This window comes from Mustela nivalis (assembly GCF_964662115.1).
Source record: "Mustela nivalis genome assembly, chromosome: 1".
NCBI lineage: Eukaryota > Metazoa > Chordata > Mammalia > Carnivora > Mustelidae > Mustela > Mustela nivalis.
In genome coordinates, this window is record NC_139020.1 from 211217534 (window position 1) to 211236396 (window position 18863).

At 56.4% G+C, this 18863-nt stretch overlaps 2 protein-coding genes and 1 long non-coding RNA gene across 3 annotated transcripts; 2 read left to right on the top strand and 1 right to left on the bottom strand.

Moving 5' to 3' along the window:
* Positions 1 to 770: 770 nt before the first annotated feature.
* On the top strand, positions 771 to 13169 carry RAB11B (RAB11B, member RAS oncogene family). The gene is made up of 5 exons (XM_082733676.1): positions 771 to 1245; positions 7931 to 8126; positions 8835 to 9028; positions 9344 to 9424; positions 10028 to 13169. The coding sequence occupies exons 1-5, from the start codon at positions 1206 to 1208 to the stop codon at positions 10171 to 10173; spliced, it is 657 nt and encodes a 218-aa protein (XP_082589802.1). The 5' UTR covers positions 771 to 1205; the 3' UTR covers positions 10174 to 13169.
* Positions 10795 to 15655, bottom strand: LOC309866207. Its single transcript, XR_014312495.1, has 2 exons — positions 15323 to 15655; positions 10795 to 15118 (listed from the first exon to the last, which is right to left on the bottom strand). It is a non-coding gene; the product is annotated as an uncharacterized lncRNA (long non-coding RNA).
* Positions 15656 to 16655: 1000 nt separating this feature from the next.
* LOC309866197 (MARCKS-related protein) lies at positions 16656 to 18121 on the top strand. The gene has a single exon (XM_082733683.1). It carries the CDS (start codon positions 16861 to 16863, stop codon positions 17458 to 17460), a length of 600 nt encoding a protein of 199 aa, XP_082589809.1. The 5' UTR covers positions 16656 to 16860; the 3' UTR covers positions 17461 to 18121.
* The last annotated feature ends 742 nt before the right edge of the window (positions 18122 to 18863 follow it).

Genomic DNA, 18863 nt, shown 5'->3' on the forward strand with positions numbered 1-18863 from the left:
ACTGTGATAATTATAATTATAGTTATAAAAAAATCACTACCACAGAGCTCTCTGGTTACATTATTCATCACTGATCAAATATTTACTCAGCACTGGGGACATTGCACCAGCAGTGACAGACAGAGCCCTTGCCTTCATGGGGTTGATGCTCCGTTGGCAGGAGACTACAGAGATCAATGCATCAAGAAACACACACACACACACACACACACACACACACACATATTAAATAAGCACTATGCCCAAATGGGGCCTGAACTCACGACCCTGAGATCAAGGGTCATATATGCTCCACCGGCTGAGCCAGGCAGGCGCCCCCAGAAATACAAAGTCTAATGTCAGGTAGTGGTAAATCCTGGGGGGCAGGAAGGTGGGAAAACACGGGGCAAGGGGATAGAGAAGGGGGGATCATGCTGGAGAGTCCAACGTCCTGGAAGGATTTTATAAATCCTTGTTAAAGGCTTAATGACAGAAAGTGGACGGTTGACTTAGTATGTCGTTAGGTCTCCAGATGATCTAGTTATCTTCCAAAGACTCCACGAAGTGGTTTTCTCCCGTCATGCAGCGGAGGAAACTGAGGTAGCAGGGGTACCTTAATGACTCACGAATATAGTGATGGAAACCCAACCAAGGGCGGAGAGGGAACCCCTAGATGGGGGGGAAAAAACCCTCTCAGAGGCCCGGAAACGGTCATATACTGGGAGGGCAAGAGGAGGCGGGCGGGGGGTGGGGGGGGGAGCAGAGCAGCGCGGATTAACCTATGACGTCATTGGGACGTTAACTAGCGTAACATCACCTGGACGTAGCCCCATTTCCCTTCCTGGACAGTCCTCTCGGTAATCCCGGACCGTCTGAATCAAGCCTGTCATTGGTTACTCGCTCCATCAATCTGTTTCATTCTTACAGTCTTCCGCCCCGCCTTCCAGAGACTACATCTGATAGGCTGATGCGGCCGTCACTTCAGAAAGGTCCGCATTCCTTCCGCCTTTCTCCAGGAGACCGAAGGCGAGAAGGGTGGATCCCAGACGGCGCCCACCCCTGAAGCTTTGCTTCCTCCTGTGATTGGCTTCCCTGGGTGCCGGTCGACACGCTACCCGCCTCTGATTGGTCATCCACCCGCCGCTCTGCGCGGCGCCGGCTCCGCCCCCGTCGGGTGTTTGTGGTGGGGCTGCGGAGTCGCCGATCCCGCCGGAAGCGCCAGGACAATGGGGACCCGGGACGACGAGTACGACTACTTATTCAAAGGTGCGGTCTGTGGGACAGAGACGGGCGAGGGGACGGTAGCGAGGATGCGGGCAGGCGGGTTGAGGCTACGCTCCAGGCCGTTAGGCCCAGGCCGGAGCCCGGGACTTGGGGCCCGGCGGGTTAGGCAGCCGGCAAGGCCGGGGTGGTTTGGACTCGGTCGGCTTTGGGCTGGAGTGTGCGGCCGTGCGGAGCGGGTGGCCCACAGAGGCCCGGGGGCTCTGGATGCGCCGAGGCGGGGCCGGGGCCGGGAGGGGGTGGGGCCCCAAGCGGTGGGAGAGGCCGTTAGGGGCGGGGCTTCTGGGGGCGGGGTCTCCCCAGCATTTGGCGGGCCGGGCTGGGTGGAAAGCTCCCTTCGCGATGGGGGCGGGGCCGTCAGAGGCGGGGCTAGGGTGCGGTGGGCGTGCCCAAGAAGTGGGCTGGGACGGGGCAGGTGGGGGTGGTGCTCTCACGGAGTGGGAGGAGCCGGTCCTGATTGGCGGCAACGTATCTGGGGGCGGGGCCCGGGAAGGGCGAGGACGCGAGGGGACATGCGTGGTGGGGGACCCTGGATTGGGGTGCTGACCCAGAATTGCGTGGAAAGGGCGCCTGGCGGGAGGACCGTGTGTGGCGGACCGAAGGCTTGGTGGTTAACAGTAACAATATCTTTGAGCTCTTAGAACCCTTAATAGAGCTACTCAAGTGCCTGCCCTTCTCTGAGCACTTCACGGATTCACTGAAATGCTCACCCCAGTCCTGCGAGGTCATCGGTAGTATCCAGCCTCTAGGGACCTGGAAACTGAGATCCCAGAGAGACAGAGCAGGTTTGCAAAGTGTTGGAGCAGGATTTGAACCCAGGGCTGTCAGCGGAGGGCTTTACCACCCAAGGAGTGTATGTGGGACTAAGCCTGTCAGACCACCTCCCCCAGCACATGCGCACTGATGGACTGGCCTTCGGCCAACCTGCTGGAGGATCGCCCCTGCCCCGGGGACAGAGGGCTCTAGGAGCCTGCAGTACGGCCTTGGCAGGTGAGGCAGCCACTGCTCACCCAGCTCCCTTGCCTGGCCGCTCAAGCTGGGGAGAGTCCCTCCACGTTGCTGGGGTTGTGGAGTGACTTCAGTCACTGGCTTTAGGGGCACGTGGTTGGCTCAGTCGGTAGAGTATGCAGCTCTAGGTCTCCAGGTTGTAAGTTCCAGCCCCACTTTGGGTGTGGAGATCAATTAAAAATAAAGTCTTAAAAAAAAAAGAAAAAAGAGTCACTGACTTCACAGTGCCTTCTGTGCCAGCCTGGCCTTTGGCCAGGCCACGGGCCGTCTGTTTGGGCTCCCTGACTGACAATGGTTGCCCTTGATAGCTACGTCTGGGCCCGCATGAGGTACCTTGTCCTTCTGCCTGCCGTGTGAGGGTCTGCCTCCCACACCAGTGGCTGGCCGCATCCCCCTCGCCGGGAAGCCTGGCTGTCGCTGGGAGCGTGGTCCGTGTCTGACACTGACCATTGTGTCCGTGGTATCATCCCACATTGTGAGGCTGGAAGCCTGGGGACCTTGGGAACATGGAGAGTGGGGTAGAGTGCTCCCTACCTGGGATATCCACATGGTAAAAGGCTTCTGGGCTGGGGGAGTGCCTGCAGAGAGGCTCAGGGTTGTCACATGGCACCGTAGGCCTGGGGAGCTGCGTGCAGGCTCCTAAGTCACTAGCAGGTGAAGCTGTGTGGTCAGCGGTTATCCCCGGTGCTGTCTGCGCCCTGAGGTCTCACGTTAAAGGCAGGGGAAGCTCTTCCGTGAGTCCCCCAAACAGACTGGCCACAGGTGGACAGGCCTCCCATCCTTCTGCAGCTGGAGCCCTGAGGCCACTACTCCCCAGGTGCCCATTGGCCACCCACCTGGATTTGGACTGCCAGGGCAGGGGACCTTAACCCCAATCGTCACCTCCAGGTTTCTGGGGCCATTGCCCACTTGTTATTTTCAGCCGCTTGCTGTTATAAATAACCCAGCTCAAGTATTTGCACTAGTCATCCTTTGCCCTTTGGGTTATTTCCTTGAAGTACGTTCCCAGAAGTCCAGTTACTGGGTCAGGGGCAATGGAGCGGCTGTGCGCTTCCTGGGATTCATCCCCGAGTCCGCTTACTGGAAGCCCAGATCTGGGTTCACAGGGTGGCCACTGGTACAGGGTGGGGGTGCAGGTGGGGGCCGCCTGCCCTGCTGCCCTTCCCCACTAGCCTCCTTTTCTGAGTCAGCAGGTGCCCTGCTCACACAGGGTTAGAAGTGAAAGTCAAACCCACAAGGTCAGTATTTCCCAAATTGCCGGCATCTGAGACCTCACGGTCACTCGTGTGTCTTGTTGAAGGTCTCCCAATTACCTCTGCATGTTTCTCTTGAAATCCACTCCATTTTTCACTCAAATGGGAGAAGGAAACTGTATGGGTCTGGCACATAAAGAAGGAATGAGAGAAGCCAGCAGGTAGGCAAGTCACCACTGTCACACCGCTTGCCGTGGGAAGACAGCATTAGAAGCCTGAGTATACTGTCCCCGGGACCCTCCTGAGACCCCGTGGCCTGCAGAGGATCAGGTATGGGCATTAGAGAGGTGTCCCAAGTAGAGACCACACCAGAAGGGTTGACAGGGGCCAACTTCCTTACCTTGAGGCTCCACAGCCCCGTTGCCTGGTCCGAGGGGCCCTTCAGGAGGAGAGGGCCAGCGATCGTCCTGCCCCTGACCCTGTGCTCAGCCTCCCCTAGGCTTTAGTAACTTCTGGCCCTTCCCTTGGCACAGAGGGGCCACACTTCCCACTTGGGACACTGACTGCCCCCTGCTTCACCCTCTGGCCACCGCCGTGGTAATTTTGGCAGCCACATCACACGTTGGCTCCGCTGACCTCCCAAGACCAAGGCCAGCAGATCCCCCAGGGTGTTTTCCTCACTGAGCATCTCCCCCCTCCCAAGTAAGGTTGTTTTTTTGTACCTAATTTTAGATTTTGATGTTCAGCCTGCTAAACATTTTATCCTGTCAGCCATGGGCCATTTTCCCAGCCTAAAGATCAGCCCCTTGGGGCAACCCTGACCTCTTTTGGCTTGGACCCGACTGTGGGATCCACAGCGGGAGCAGCTATGTCCCCAAGGGCCACCAGAGACTTCTGAGAGGCCCCCGGCCACTCACCTGGCCTCTGAGGATGTGGGTTGAAGTGGGAAGCTGCTGGGGTAGCCCAGGACCACGTCCCTTGGGCTCTGTCCACCCCTGTGCCATCGATGAGTCCTTTTAGGAAAGGGGGCGAGGGAAGAGTAGCAGCCAGGAAACAGGCCAGCCCTGTGCTCACCCTCCTCTGCTGAGTGCTCCTGAGGCAGCCTTCGTGCTCTCCAGCCTGGGCAGGGCCCCCTCCCCCCAGACCCACCGGTAAGGACCAAAGCATGCCATCTTCCCCCATTGGCCCACGGTGGCCTTGCCTGTGCCCTGGCTTTGGGCCCCGATCTGTCCTCTGCTCTGATTCCCCAGAATATAACTGTGGCGGGACTGCCCCCAAGGGCCAGTCTCTGGGCCCTGGGATGGTCAGGGCTGGCTTCCTGGGGGAGAAGCAGGGGCCTGCTATGCCTGGGTAGGGGTGCCCGCCCCCTCCCAACCAAATGGCCACAGTCCACCTGAGTGTCAGCGGGCAGGCCCCAGGGGTGCCACACTGTCATGGGGCAGGTTGGAGGACCCAGGGCTTCAAGAGGTGCCGCTCTTTGTTTTTGCCAACTGCGCTCGCCTGCTCCGCCAGCCAAGTGGCATGTTGGAGTGGGGGGGTGCTATTTCCCGGCCAGTGATGCCACCGACTTCTGTGGAAATTCTAGGGGCTGTGTCCTCAAGGGCCCTTTATTTCCCCAAGACAGCAGATCGCTTGTGCCCAGGACAATGCTGTTCTCATTCCTACCCTGCACATGGGGCCAGCTTGGCTGCTGCCGCCCTGGGCACCTCTCTCCACGGGCCAGTCCGAGCAGCCGGGCCTTCCTGCCACTCAGCTGGGCAGGGGCTGGGGGCTCTCCTCCTGCTCTGGCGTCCACGTTCTCACTGGGTGATCCTGGGCAGGGATCTTGGTCACTGTGGGTTGAGTGTCCCCCGGCTGTATAAGGGGAAGGATAATTGAAACATTTGCCCCTGGGCTGGGCCTGAGAACACAGTCACAAAGCCTTTAGGGCTGGGCCTGGCCCTGAAGTGCCGAGGAGATTGGTGGCTCGGCCAGAGCGGAGTTGATGGGGCCCAGGCTGGAAGAGAGTGAGGGCGTAGGGATGGCACGAGGCCTTCTCTCCTGTTCCGTTTCCAAGGGCGTAAGAATTGTGAGCGAGCCTCTCCGGCCTTGGCCAGGTCTCCGAGGCCACCTGGGAAGGAGGTGAGAGGTTGTGGGTGTAGGTAGTGAGCCCCACAGTATGGTCTAGAGCCACAGGCCCATGTCCGTCTGCACCTCTTTCCTCCTTTCTCTGAGGTCAGCTCCCAGGCTTCCGTCGGGCATGAGACAACACCGGCCTCGTTATCAACCACGTCATGGAGGCCAGGCCACGAGGGGTTAGCGGGGAGAGGAGAGGCCTGGCTTGAGGGGTTCTGAAGGATGAGCAGGAGTTTGCCAGCTACGCCGAGGGTCAGGATGCCCCGGACAGTGCGAGAGGAGGAGGCTGGACCCAGAGCCCTGAGCTCGGCCCCAGACGCAGGAGATGTGGGTTAAAATGTTGACAGACCACTTTTCCAGCCCAGTGGCCCTGGGCAAGTCCCTGTCTGGTGAGCAGGGTTGGGAGGTAGAGTGGGGCCTACAAATAGGCCCGGCATTGTCCTGCTGCCTGACTTGTAGGGGTACGAGAGACTCGTGGGAGTTGGTGCACGTCAGGGGCTTTCACTAGACAGACTCATTAAGCATTCTGCTCCTTCTTAGTATTCTTGGCTCTAGAGCAGCCCGCCCAGAGAGGCTGCCTTGCCTGCCCCCTGCCCCCCTATGGCCTGAGGATGGTAACCTGGGCATCTTCCAGGTGTGGAAGGAGGTGGGGCTGGGAGACTACACAAGCCACTTTGGGTTTGTTTGTCCAGCAGACAGCGATCGGGTGCTTTCTGGGTGCTGGGCACTGCACCAGGTCCTGGGGGCACAGCAGGGACTCGGACTGCCTGAGATGCCCACCCCTGTGGCCGAATAGGCTGGGGAGAGCGTGAGAGGGTTGGGGGAGGGGGGAGCTGTGGAGGAAAGGCAGGTGGGGAGGGGTGAGGGCTTTTAAGAGGATGACAGTGAGGGTCTGCCTCCTCGACCCACTGGGTGCCATTGTGGGACCCCACCGAGGAGGTGGGGGCAGATACCAGGCACGTACCTGGGGGAAGAACGGTATAGGCGAGCGCAGGGCGCCTCTGTGTATCTCGGAGGCCCAGCAAGGAGGCCCCTGTGGCTGCAGAAGAATGGGCGAAGGGGAGAGAGGGAGGAGGGGAGGGCGGGGTGGGCGAGGGGCAGGTAGTGCAAGGCCTTTTGGACTTCAGGGAGGATTTGGACTTTTACCTCTGGGAGGTGGGAACCCCAAGGGCTGTGGGCCCCTGCGCCCTCTGGCGGCCTCCAGGAAAACAGCTTGGTGGTTGCTGTGAGAGTCAACGCAAGGACGCGGGGGGGCGCGCGCCGCTGGGGCGGGCCGGGGCGGGCGCAGGAAGATGGTCAGAAGCTGTGGGAATTTGGCCGTGCACACACACAACTTTCCATCGAGGAAGGACTTGGGTGTGGGTGACCAAGCCTACAACCCCCATGGCTTTCCCCTGGACAGACGCACCTTTGGGTGTCAGAGGCCAAGGTCCACACGTGGAGGGGGTCCATGTGGTTTCCACCTGGAGTGTCTGGTCAGACGGCCCTGTGTTGTTTCTTATACACGGCACACATACCCACGCGTGCATGTGCAGCTCACACTGTGCATACACAGACGTGAGACTCCAGCGTGCCCTGGGTCTAAGGACAGCCTCTTGGGCTCACACCCCTCCTGGACCATCTCATGTGACCCTACCACAGAGCCTGGGGCGCCTTGGCCCCTAGAGGTGTTGCTTCTCTGGCTGGGGTAGGAAACTTAATGAAGAGAGGGATATGGGGATAAATGGGAGGGGCCTGCTCCACCCTGCCCAGGAGGACTCGGCGTGGGGGTGAGGCTTCTCATTTCCTGTGGCTTAGAATTCCAGTGGCAGACCCTTGTAGGTAAGAACCTAGCAATAACCCCCATCCCCACCCCCCCGCCGCCTGCCTTAGCATGCTAGATGCTAGTGGAGTTCTGCTTCTGCCTTTTCTCCTCAAGTCCCCCTCTTGCAGAAAAGGCAGCCCAGAGAGGTTAAGTGACTCACCCAAGGTTGCCCAGCCCTGGAGACTTCTTGGCCACCAGGCTGCAGGGGAGGTTCAGGGGTTAATGGATCTCCACTCTGCACCCTCTGGGATATCTGGGTCCGTATGCCCTTGGGGCAGCCCTGCTCTGAAGGACCTGAGACAGCAGAGGTGTTGCTCTGTCCACGGTGGCTGTTTCTGGAAGTCCAAAGCCTCTGTTTGCTTCTGCATAACAGGAAATATGGTGCCTTGGGCTCCAGGACGGCTCCAACTGCTCTGATGTTGGCTTTCCCAGTTTGTGCAGCGCCCAGGGGGTCACTGACGGTCGTGCAGGTGGATGTGGGTGGTGTATGGGTCTTGGCTCAGGGTAGCTGGCCTGCAGAGTCTCACCTCTCTCCTTCCTGCCCCCAAAGTGGTGCTCATTGGGGACTCGGGCGTGGGGAAGAGCAACCTGCTATCACGCTTCACCCGCAACGAGTTCAACCTGGAGAGCAAGAGCACCATTGGCGTGGAGTTTGCCACCCGCAGCATCCAGGTGGACGGCAAGACCATCAAGGCGCAGATCTGGGACACCGCTGGCCAGGAGCGCTACCGGGCCATCACCTCCGCGTGAGTGACAGGGCTGGGGCGGCGTAGGAAGCCATGGGTGTGGGGCCGGTGGGCCCTGCAGGATGGGTAGGAGTTCGGCAGAAGAAAGGGAGAGCACACCTCTGAGAGTTGGGGGGGGGGGGGCAGGGGGAGGTACAAGACCTCCGGGAGCTATGCGACTGTCGGGAAGACCAGTGTCCAGTCCTGGCCACACTGTGACCCTAGGGTAGGCATGTCCTGTGGTCCCTCTGAGCTCTGGAATCCCTTGAGGCACTGTGGTTTCACCGGATGCTGGCTGTACCCTCTGCCCGCCCCCCAGCCCTGCCTGCTCGCCTGCTCGCCTGCCCTGCCCGTCTGCCCCCATCTTCCCGCTGTGCTTCAGCTCAGACGCTGTCCCGCCCTCATCCCGTCCGCCCGCAGAGGCCTGGCACCCCTTGCCTCCCTGCGGTCCCTGCTACCAGGACCCACTGGGGCTGCCTCTTCCTAGACACCCCCCCAGCATCCTGCCATTTCCTGTTGGTCACGTGTGCCCTTGGGACGCCACTGAGGCCTGGTCACCTTCTCAAGTCCCTAATCCCGTGGAATGGCTGGGTGTCCATCAGTCTCCTTGGTGGTCCAACCGGCCAAGTCCCAGTGGGCCACTGTGCCTCCCTGCCCCAGGTATGGGGGCCAAGGGGCTGCTGCACACGGAGCCTGGGAGGCCCCTGGCTCACATGCTGTCCCCCGCAGGTACTACCGCGGCGCAGTGGGTGCGCTGCTCGTGTACGACATCGCCAAGCACCTGACCTACGAGAACGTGGAGCGCTGGCTGAAGGAGCTGCGGGACCACGCTGACAGCAACATCGTCATCATGCTCGTGGGCAACAAGAGTGACCTTCGCCACCTGCGGGCCGTGCCCACTGACGAGGCTCGTGCCTTTGCAGGTGAGGCGCGGAGGGGCCGGAACAGGTGTGGCTGGGGTACAGCACGGGTGTCACTGGGGGACGCCCGCCCGGGGCCTCCCCCGGGGGCCACATTCCTAAAAGTGGGACTGTGACTGAGGCATCAGAGAAGCATCTGGAAGGCAGGCAGCTCACCCCTGCCCCAGTCTGCTGCCATCTTCACTGTGTCCCTGGCCTCAGCCAGCATCCCCTTCCTGAGGGATGGGCGTCTCAGTCCTATCTCTTTGGCCCCCACCATTCAGTTCTTGGGCCAGGCAAGCCCCACCGCCAACCTGGGCAATATTCTTTTTGTTCCAGAAAAGAACAACTTGTCTTTCATTGAGACCTCAGCATTGGATTCCACCAACGTCGAGGAAGCTTTCAAGAACATCCTCACAGGTGGTCACAGAGTTAGGCTGGCGTCACAGTTACCCCAGCATGCCCCCTGTGTGTGGGCCTGGGGAGGATACCCCCACCCGGTTGCCTGCTCCAGAGCATAGCCCCTGCCTGAAGCTTTAGTCTCGAAAGCCACAAGCCGGTCTGGACAGACCGGACAGACATGGCACGCTTCATGGGATCAGGGCAGATCCTGAGGACATAGAGACACCCTCCACCTGGCTGCCGTGGCGCCCTCTGCTGTGGCCCCACTGGAGAACAGCCCGCTGGGTCAGCCACAGAGGCACGGGGCCCCAGGGCATTTATTCTGAGGAGGAGGGGCCTCTGATCTTACAGGAGAACAGGCCAGGCTTGAAGGGGGGCGGGCAGGGCGGGACCTCCCTGACCAGACACGGGACCGCCCTTGCTGGGCACCCAGCCAGCATCGGGTGTCCCGGTGGGAGCCTCCAGGGGCCCAGCCCCTGCCACCATTTACCCCCACCCCAATGTGATGGGGGTGCCCCACAGGGTAAAGGGGGGGTCCTTTGAGAGGAGGTTTTGGGCTCCGCCCAGGGGACTGTGCTCCCTGGAGGCCAGATGGGTCACCCCGCATTCCCCCACCTGCAGAGATCTACCGCATCGTGTCTCAGAAGCAGATCGCGGACCGCGCAGCCCACGACGAGTCCCCCGGCAACAACGTGGTGGACATCAGCGTGCCGCCCACCACTGACGGACAGAAACCCAGCAAGCTGCAGTGTTGCCAGAACCTGTGAGCGCCCTGCGCCCCGCCCGAGCGCAGGCGTCCTCATCCTCTGCCCGCCCCGCCCCGCGCTGCGCTCCCCGGCCCCGCCCTCTCCGTCCCTCCGTGACCGTGACCGGCTCCTGCCCTCACATCCAGCTCCGCATGGCTGGCGGGGGCCCAGGAAGAACAGGAGTTGAGTGGCACCTGCTCTCCCGCTCGAGGAAAGCCAGACGCCCGGGTCGCCACGCCTGCTTTTCTGGGGTCCCGGTGTGCATCTCGGCGGGCCAGGGAGGGTGGCAGCCTAGAAGGGCCGGTCAGAGGCAAGGAGGAGGGGCGCGCCAAGCGGGCTTCTCCAGCTTTCCATGGCAGACTCCAGGGAGCGATTGCCTCCCTCCCTCTGTGGCCAGTTGGCCCCACCGGTCCCCCGATCCCCATCCAGAACCCCCTTCCGAGTTGATGCTCGAAGAGCAAGGCGCCAGGGGGCCGGGACAGGCGGACACTCTTGGCTCCCGGCCCCCCTGCTCCCCCACGCACAGCCAGCACCGGCACACGCCTTCGACCTCTCCCGTGCGTGCGCGACTCCAGCTCCTGCCTGTAGATTTATGCTGGGGGAAGACCCCTCTCCCCCCTCCCTCTTTTTTTGCACGCAGCGCGCTCTCCAGCCCCTCCCTGTGCCCCTCTCTGTCTTGTCTCCCGTCTGGTCAGGAACCCGTTTGCAAGTGAAGCAATATCTCCGTGTTTTGTATATACAACCGCTCTTGTAGCCTTTGGTTTTTTTGTTATTGTAGAGAAACACAGATTCTTTATACACTTTGTAAGATTGACGCCAAACCCCAGCTCTCCATCTCTTCTTCTCCCTGTAGCCCCCCGCACTGTTGCCCTGATGCCTCATTTCTCCCGCCCCTTACTAAAATGTATAATCCGACTTCCTGTACAGAAACCTGCCGCTGCGCCTTTGTCTTCATTCTCTCCGCCAGGCGGCCACGCCTGGGCCCCCTGCTCCCCGAGGTACACGTCCTGCTGCGGGCTGCATCCACCTGGCTCAGCCCCGCAGGGAGCTAGAAGACCAAGTCCAAGCACCACCTGGGACAGTGCGGAGGCCCATGAGCTGGGCGCAGGGCCCTTGGCCTGCGGGGGAGGGGTGGGTACCCTCTCCTAGCTGAACCTGCGGCTGGGGGATGTATTCAACTTCTTCTCGGAGATGAGGGTGCCCCTTGGCAGGGGCTGAGCTGTACCTACTGCTCCCTGTTCCCAGCCCTGGGATTGGACTGTCCCCGCTTCCGTCTGCTGCCCGTGGCTGCTACCTCCTCTGGGGTCCTGCCAAGGACAGGCAAAAGGGGCTCATCCAGGGGACGTTGGTCATGCTGCTGCCACCCCAGCTCGCCTGATCCCAGGCTGACCTTTAAGGAGGGCCCAAAGGGAGGATGCTGGTGATGGCGGGGAGGCAGGTGGCCTGGAGTTTCTCTGCCTCTGCCCAGGATCCAGCTTCTCCCTGGTCCATGTGGGCAGAGATGGCCTGAGGGCCATTTGTCACTATGGAGGAAGTGTCGCTGCCCTGACCATGTGACCCAATGTGTCCTCTCCGGAGGACACTCACCAGAGTGCCTGCCCCTGTTCTAGAAGCTCTACCCTCTGGCTGAAGCCACTTATACCCTTGACCCCTAGAAGAACCGGCAGAGACCAGGGTCTACTCCCTCCCAATGTCAGGCTTTGGCTGTCCTGCCTGGCTAGCTGGGCAAACCCAGGCAGTGTTTCCAGAGGAGCCCTGAGACACAGGGGGCTGTTCTGTAGGGAAGCTGGAGTGACCCAAGGTGTGTGCTCCAGGCCAGGGGACATCCTGAGCCAAGGCCAGCAACAAGACAGCGCGGGATCTAGTAGGCCACACGCACTCCAGTGGCCATTCACTCAGATCCTGGGGGCGCTGAATCTGGATTTGGGCAGGGTGCGCATGGGAGGGCAGAGGCTTCAGGGAGTCCCGGTGAAGTAATGAGGCACCCTGGAAGGTTTCAGGCAGTCCAGAGATTAGATCTTTCCTGCACCTCCATGGACTGGCCAGGCCCGAGGCACATACAAGGGAACAAGACTGACAGCAGCACTGTCCCCCTGAGGGTCACAGTCCAGCCATGTCATTTCAGTTACTCTGATTTCCGTGATGTAGGAAGCCCAGCATGTCCCTCAGTGCCAGGCCCTGTTCGTTAGTCTTTCCGTAATGGCAAAATAGACAACATCATATTGGCCATCTTGACCATTTTTCAGCGTACAGCTCAGAGTACATTACATTTTGAGCAACAGCCCCCACCATCCGTCTCCAGAACTCTTTGTCTTGGAAAACTGAGACTCTGACCCCATGAAATACCATCTCCCTACACCACCGCCCCTGCCCCATCCCTGGCACCCACCATCTACTTCCTGTCTGTGAATCTGACTCCTCGAGTGGACCTCCTGTAAGTGAAATCATACACCATTGTTCTTTCGTGACCGGCTTATTTCACTTAGTACAATGTCTTCAGGGTTCTTTGGTGTTGCAGTGGATGTTAGGCTTTTCCTTCTAATCAAAGGCTGAACGATCATGCCTTGTACGGACGTTCCACTTCCCATTTATCCATTCATCCATCAGCGGATATTTGGGTTGCTTCCACTTGCTGGGGGTTGTGCACCATGCTGTGATGAACGCGGGTGTACAGATAGGTGCTCAGGTCCCTGGCTTCCATTCTTTTGGGTAGATAGTTAAAAATGAGATCGCTGGGTCACTGGGTAACTCTGGGTTTAATTTTTCCATAAACTGTGTTAACCTAAATAAATTATGTCATTTAAAAGTGGAGAGAGGGGCGCCTGGGTGGCTCAGACGGTTAAGCGTCCTTCTTCAGCTCGGGTCATGATCCCAGGATTGTGGGAACCAGTCCCACATCAGGCTCCTCGCTCAGTGGGGAGTCTGCTGCTGCTGCTTCTGCCTTTGGCTCCCCTGGCTTGTGCTCTCATTCTCTCACAAATAAATAAAATCTTAAAAAAAAAAAAAAAAAAAAAAAAGTGGAGCGAAAGGGGCGCCTGAGTGGCTCAGTCAGTTAAGTGTCTGCCTTCAGCTCAGGTCATGTTCCCAGGGTCCCACGTCGAGCTCCCTGCTCAGTGGGGAGTCTGCTTCTCCCTCTCCCTCTTCCCTTCCCCGCTGCATGATCATTCTCTCTCTCTCTGCTTGCTCACTATCAAATAAATAAAATCTTAAAAAAAAAAAAAAGGCAGAATAGTCTTAATGATAAGCCCACTACCCAGCTTCAACCAATCTGGCTTGACCCCATTCTCTTCCTGTGTGCAAATCCCAGACATGATTCCCATCTAAATATTTCTTTTTTTTTAAAGATTTTATTTATTGGGGTGCCTGGGTGGCTCAGTGGGTTAGGCCTCTGCCTTTGGCTCAGGTCATGCTTTCAGGATCCTGGGATCCAGTCCTGCATCCGGCTCTCTGCACGGCATGGAGCCTGCTTCCCCCTCTCTCTGCCTGCTGCTCTGCCTACTTGTGCCCTCTCTCTGTCAAATCAATAAAATCTTTTTAAAGAAAGATTTTTAATTTATTTATTGATTTGACAGAGAACACAAGCAGAGGGAGCAGCAGGCAGAGGGAAAGGGAGAAGCAGGCTTCCTGCTGAGAAAGGAGCCCGATATGGGGCTTGATCCCAAGACCCCTGGATCATGACCCGAACCACGCAGGCACACCATTCATTTTAAAATGCACATCCAGTGGTTTTTAGTACCTGCACAAAGTTGTGCAAACACTACACTTTAATTCAGAATTTTTTTTTTCACCGCTCCAAAAAGAAACCTCATATCCATTTAGCATTTCCTCCCTATTTCCCTTTCCCTAGTCCTGGCAACCACCAATCTGCTTTTGGTCTCTATGGACCTATGGTGTTATTTCCCTTGGGCCTTTGTCCCCTGCATTTCCTGTAAATGAACAGCTGGATCTAGAGTTTGATCAGATTTAGGGCTGAGCCCTCCGTAGGAGTTGTGTGCACACATCAGGAGACAGACGATGCCAGCGGGTCTCTTATCTGTGTTGTTTGTAGCGGCTGCAAAGCATTACCTAGATTCACAGTCCATTAGGGGTTACAAATCTGTTGTATTCAAAATCTAGCCTTCTGCATTTATTTCTGGAATATATAAAGAGAAGTGTCTCTTCATCTGTGTGGTTAACCTGAGGTCCAGATAGATTGTAAAGGTCAGCGTAAATACTTACATTTGTCCCTTTCTTGTCAATTTCTGAATTTCATAAGTTTCAAGATTTTGAACTGGTTCCCATGAAGGCTTCAAAAGTGACTGGGTTTTTTTGTTTGTTTGTTTGTTTTGTTTTGTTTTGTTTTGTTTTGAGTTAAAATGCATGGATTTACTCCTTCGTTGGGGACAAGCTTTCAAACAGTGTGCCGGATGGGAATGGAATTGGTTAGGAGGTATATGTTTGGGACTGGGTCTTGACTAGTGTGTATCTAGGAGTTAGATTTCACATGGGGCAGGGGAGTGGAAAATGAGTAAATCTGGGACTCCTGGGTGGCTCAGTCATTGTCTCCCTTCAGGTGGGGTCATGATCCCAGCTCCAGGGATCAAGCCCTGCATCGGGCTCCTTGCTCAGTGGGAAGCCTGCTTCTCCCTCTCCCACTCCCTCTGCCTGTGTTCCCTCTCTCGATGTGTCTCTCTCTGTCAAATAAATAAAATCTTAAAAAAATTAGGGATATTGGTGTGCACTCATGGTTTTAAAGATGGGTGGATGGATGGATGGGCAGATGGTATATAGGTAGATAAATGTCTATATATAGGTACATATGTACACATGTATTGCAATGAGAAAAGTCAGAATTGATAATACAATAGCTGTGAGCACACCGGCACCCAGATCTTGATTTTTAATGGGGAACCAGGGCTTCCTGGAGAAATGGTTGCTTCTGGAGCTGGAACAGGCAAAAATACAAGAAAAAGCCACTTTGGGGCGCCTGGGTGGCTCAGTGGGTTAAGCCGCTGCCTTCGGCCCAGGTCATGATCTCAGAGTCCTGGGATCGAGTCCCGCGTCGGGCTCTCTGCTCGGCGGAGAGCCTGCTTCCCTCTCTCTCTCTGCCTGCCTCTCCATCTACTTGTGATTTCTCTCTGTCAAATAAATAAATAAAATCTTTAAAAAAAAAAAAGCCACTTTGGAACACTTTGTTGAGCTAGTATATAAGGAAAAAAAAATCAACATTTGGCAACCATTATCTGATTAAAAAAAAAAAAAAAGGCCAGGTAACACGTCCATGCCACTCCCTTCTTCCTGCCTTGACTGAGGATGTGATGCCTGGAACCACGACAGCTGTCTCACTATCATGAGAAAAAGGTTAAGAGCCTCTCAGACCAGGGGTGCCTGGGTGGCTCAGTGGGTTAAGCCGCTGTCTTCAGCTCAGGTCATGATCTCAGGGTCCTGGGATCGAGTCCCGCATCGGGCTCTCTGCTCAGCGGGGAGCCTGCTTCCTCCTCTCCTCTCTCTGCCTGCCTCTCTGCCTACTTGTGATCTCTCTATGTCAAATAAATAAATAAAAACTCTTAAAAAAAAAGAAATAAAATAAAATAATAAATAAACTTGAGACAATATTAAAAAAATATAAAGGGGGACTCTTGGATGGCTCAGTCAGTTAAGTGTCCACCTTCAGCTGAGGTCATGATCCCAGAGTCCTGGGTTGGAGCCCAGTGTCAGGCTCCCTGCTCAATGGGTAGTCTGCTTCTCCCTCTCCCTCTGCCTGCTGCTCTCCCTGCTTGTGCTCTCTCTCTTTCTCTGACAAATAAAATCTTTAAAAAAATTTAAATTAAAAAAGTAAAGGATTCGGGATGTCTGGCAGCTCATTCCATAGAGCCTGTGACTCCTGGTCTTAGGGTTGTGAGTTTGAACGCTACATTGGTGTGGAGCCTACTTAGATATTTTTTTTTTAAATTTTATTTTTACTAAAAATAAAGGATTCAGAAATGCTAACAATTGGGTAATTTGGGCAAAGGGTCTACGAGAGCTCTGTGTATTACTTCTGCAACTTTTATGATGTAAATTTGACATTTTTTTTTAAAAAAAGTAAGCTCTAGGGGTGGCTCAGTGGGTTAAGCCTCTGCCTTCGGCTCAGGTCATGATCTCAGGGTCCTGGGATCAAGCCCCGCATCGGGCTCTCTGCTCAGTGAGGGGCCTGCTCCCCGCCCCCCACCTGCCTTTCTGCCTACTTTTGATCTCTCTGTCAGATAAATAAATAAATAAATAAAAAAAAAGTAACCTCTATGCCCAATGTGGGACTTGAACTCACAACCCAAGATCAAGAGTGACGTTCTGGGGTGCCTGGGTGACTCAGTGGGTTAAACCACTGCCTTTGGCTCAGGTCATGATCTCAGGGTCCTGGGATCAGCCCCGCATTGGGGGTCTCTGCTCAGCGGGGAGCCTGCTTCCCTCCCTCTCTCTGCCTGCCTCTCCATCTATTTGTGATTTCTGTCAAATAAATACATTAAAAATCTTAAAAAAGGGCATTCTGGCGCGGAGCAGAGCGGTGGCGGGCGCAGCTAGCGGGTCGGGCGCCGAGAGGGGGTGCAGCTCGGTTTCCCACCCCCCCCCATACCCCTCCCCCTCAGGCTCGAGCCCCACCCCTCCGCCGGCCAGGCCGACCCGGCCGAATTATCCCCTGCGGCGCGAGCCCGGGGCGGTCCCGGGCGCCCCCCCAGCAGACCCCCCATCATGGGCAGTCAGAGCTCCAAGGCTCCCCGGGGCGACGTGACCGCCGAGGAGGCAGCAGGCGCTTCCCCTGCTAAGGCCAACGGACAGGAGAATGGCCACGTGAAAAGCAATGGAGACTTATCCCCCAAGGGTGAAGGGGAGTCGCCCCCCGTGAACGGAACAGAGGAGGCAGCCGGGGCCACTGGCGATGCCATCGAGCCAGCACCTCCTAGCCAGGGCGCTGAGGTCAAGGGGGATGCCCCCGCCAAGGAGACCCCCAAGAAGAAGAAGAAATTCTCTTTCAAGAAGCCTTTCAAATTGAGTGGTCTGTCCTTCAAGAGAAATCGGAAGGAGGGTGGGGGTGATTCGTCTGCCTCCTCACCCACCGAGGAAGAGCAGGAGCAGGGGGAGATCGGTGCCTGCAGCGAGGAAGGCACAGCCCAGGAAGGGAAGGCTGTTGCCACCCCTGAAAGCCAGGAGCCCCAGGCCAAAGGGGCAGAGGCTAGTGCTGCCTCCAAGGGAGGAGACACAGAAGAAGAGGCAGGGCCCCAGGCTGCAGAGCCATCCACCCCCTCCGGGCCGGAGAGTGGCCCTACACCTGCCTGCGAGCAGAAGGAGTAGCTGGGTGGGGGCAGGTGGGTGATCTCTAAGCTGCAAAAACTGTGCTGTCCTTGTGAGGTCACTGCCTGGACCTGGTGCCCTGGCTGCCTTCCTGTGCCCAGAAAGGAAGGGGCTGTTGCCCCCTCCCAGCCACGTGCCCTCTCCTTTTCCCTCCTGTGGATTCTCCCATCATCCATCTGGACTTCCTCTTAAGGCCGGTTGAGGATGGTCCCTTGCAGTTTCCCAAGTTAGGTTAGTGATGTGAAATTCTCCTGCCCCTGGCCCTACCTCTGCTGTCCCCACCCCTGAAGAAGGCAATTGCTGGTTTTCTTCCCCAGTTCTTTTCCAAGTAGGTTTTGTTTACTCCCCAAATCCCTGAGCCAGATGTGGGGTGCCTACACTCCCAAACCCTGAGTGTCCAGCCTTCCCCCCTGTTGAGTTTTTAGTCTCTTGTGCTGTGCCTAGTGGCACCTGGGCTGGGGAGGACACTACCCCTGTCTAGGTTTTTATAAATGTCTTACTCAAGTTCAAACCTCCAGCTTGTGAATTGACTGTGTCTCTTTTTTGACTTGGTAAGCAAGTATTAGGCTTTGGGGTGTGGGGGGGAGGTCTGTAATGTGAAACAACTTCTCGTTGTCTTTTTTCCCCCTCCCATTGTTGTAAATAACTTTTAATGGCCAAACCCCAGATTTGTACTTTTTTTTTTTTTTCTAACTGCTAAAACCATTCTCTTCCACCTGGTTTTACTGTAACATTTGGAGAAGGAATAAATGTCGTCCCTTTAAAAAAAAAAAAAAATCTTAAAAAAAAAAAAAAGAGTGACATGTTCTACTCAGAGTCAGCTAGGTGCCCCAATGTTATTCTAATATTTTTTTAAAGGATTTATTTGACAGAGAGAAAGACAGAGAGAGAGGGAATACAAGCATGGGGAGTGGGAGAGGGAGAAGCAGGCTCCCCACTGAGTGGGGGGTGGGCAACAGGGGGCTCAATCTCAGGACCCTGGGACCAGGACCAGAGCCAAAGGCAGATGCTTAATGACTGAGCCACCAAGGCACCCCAATGTCTTTGGATCTACTGTAGTCATTACTCTTACTGAAGGGCAAATTATTCCACTTGTGGCCAGTGAGAGCTTTTTTTAGTTGACTCCCATTACTAGGTAATAATGTCTTGGAGAACACCTGTGCTTTCTGGTGTATCATATTGTGCCAGGTTCATCTTGTACATTTCCTGCCCCAGACCCAGAACCAGATATTTCCCCAAAGTTCCCTGGTTCATTCAACTGGAAGTGATATTTAGAGACTATGATCTGGGCTTAAGGAGTGCTAATGGCAACAAAGTCAGTCTTTGTTTCAGATCTTTTCAGTGGACAGAGCTAGGAAATGTTTGCTTTTTTGCAAAGATAAAATATACTGTGACACTCCCGA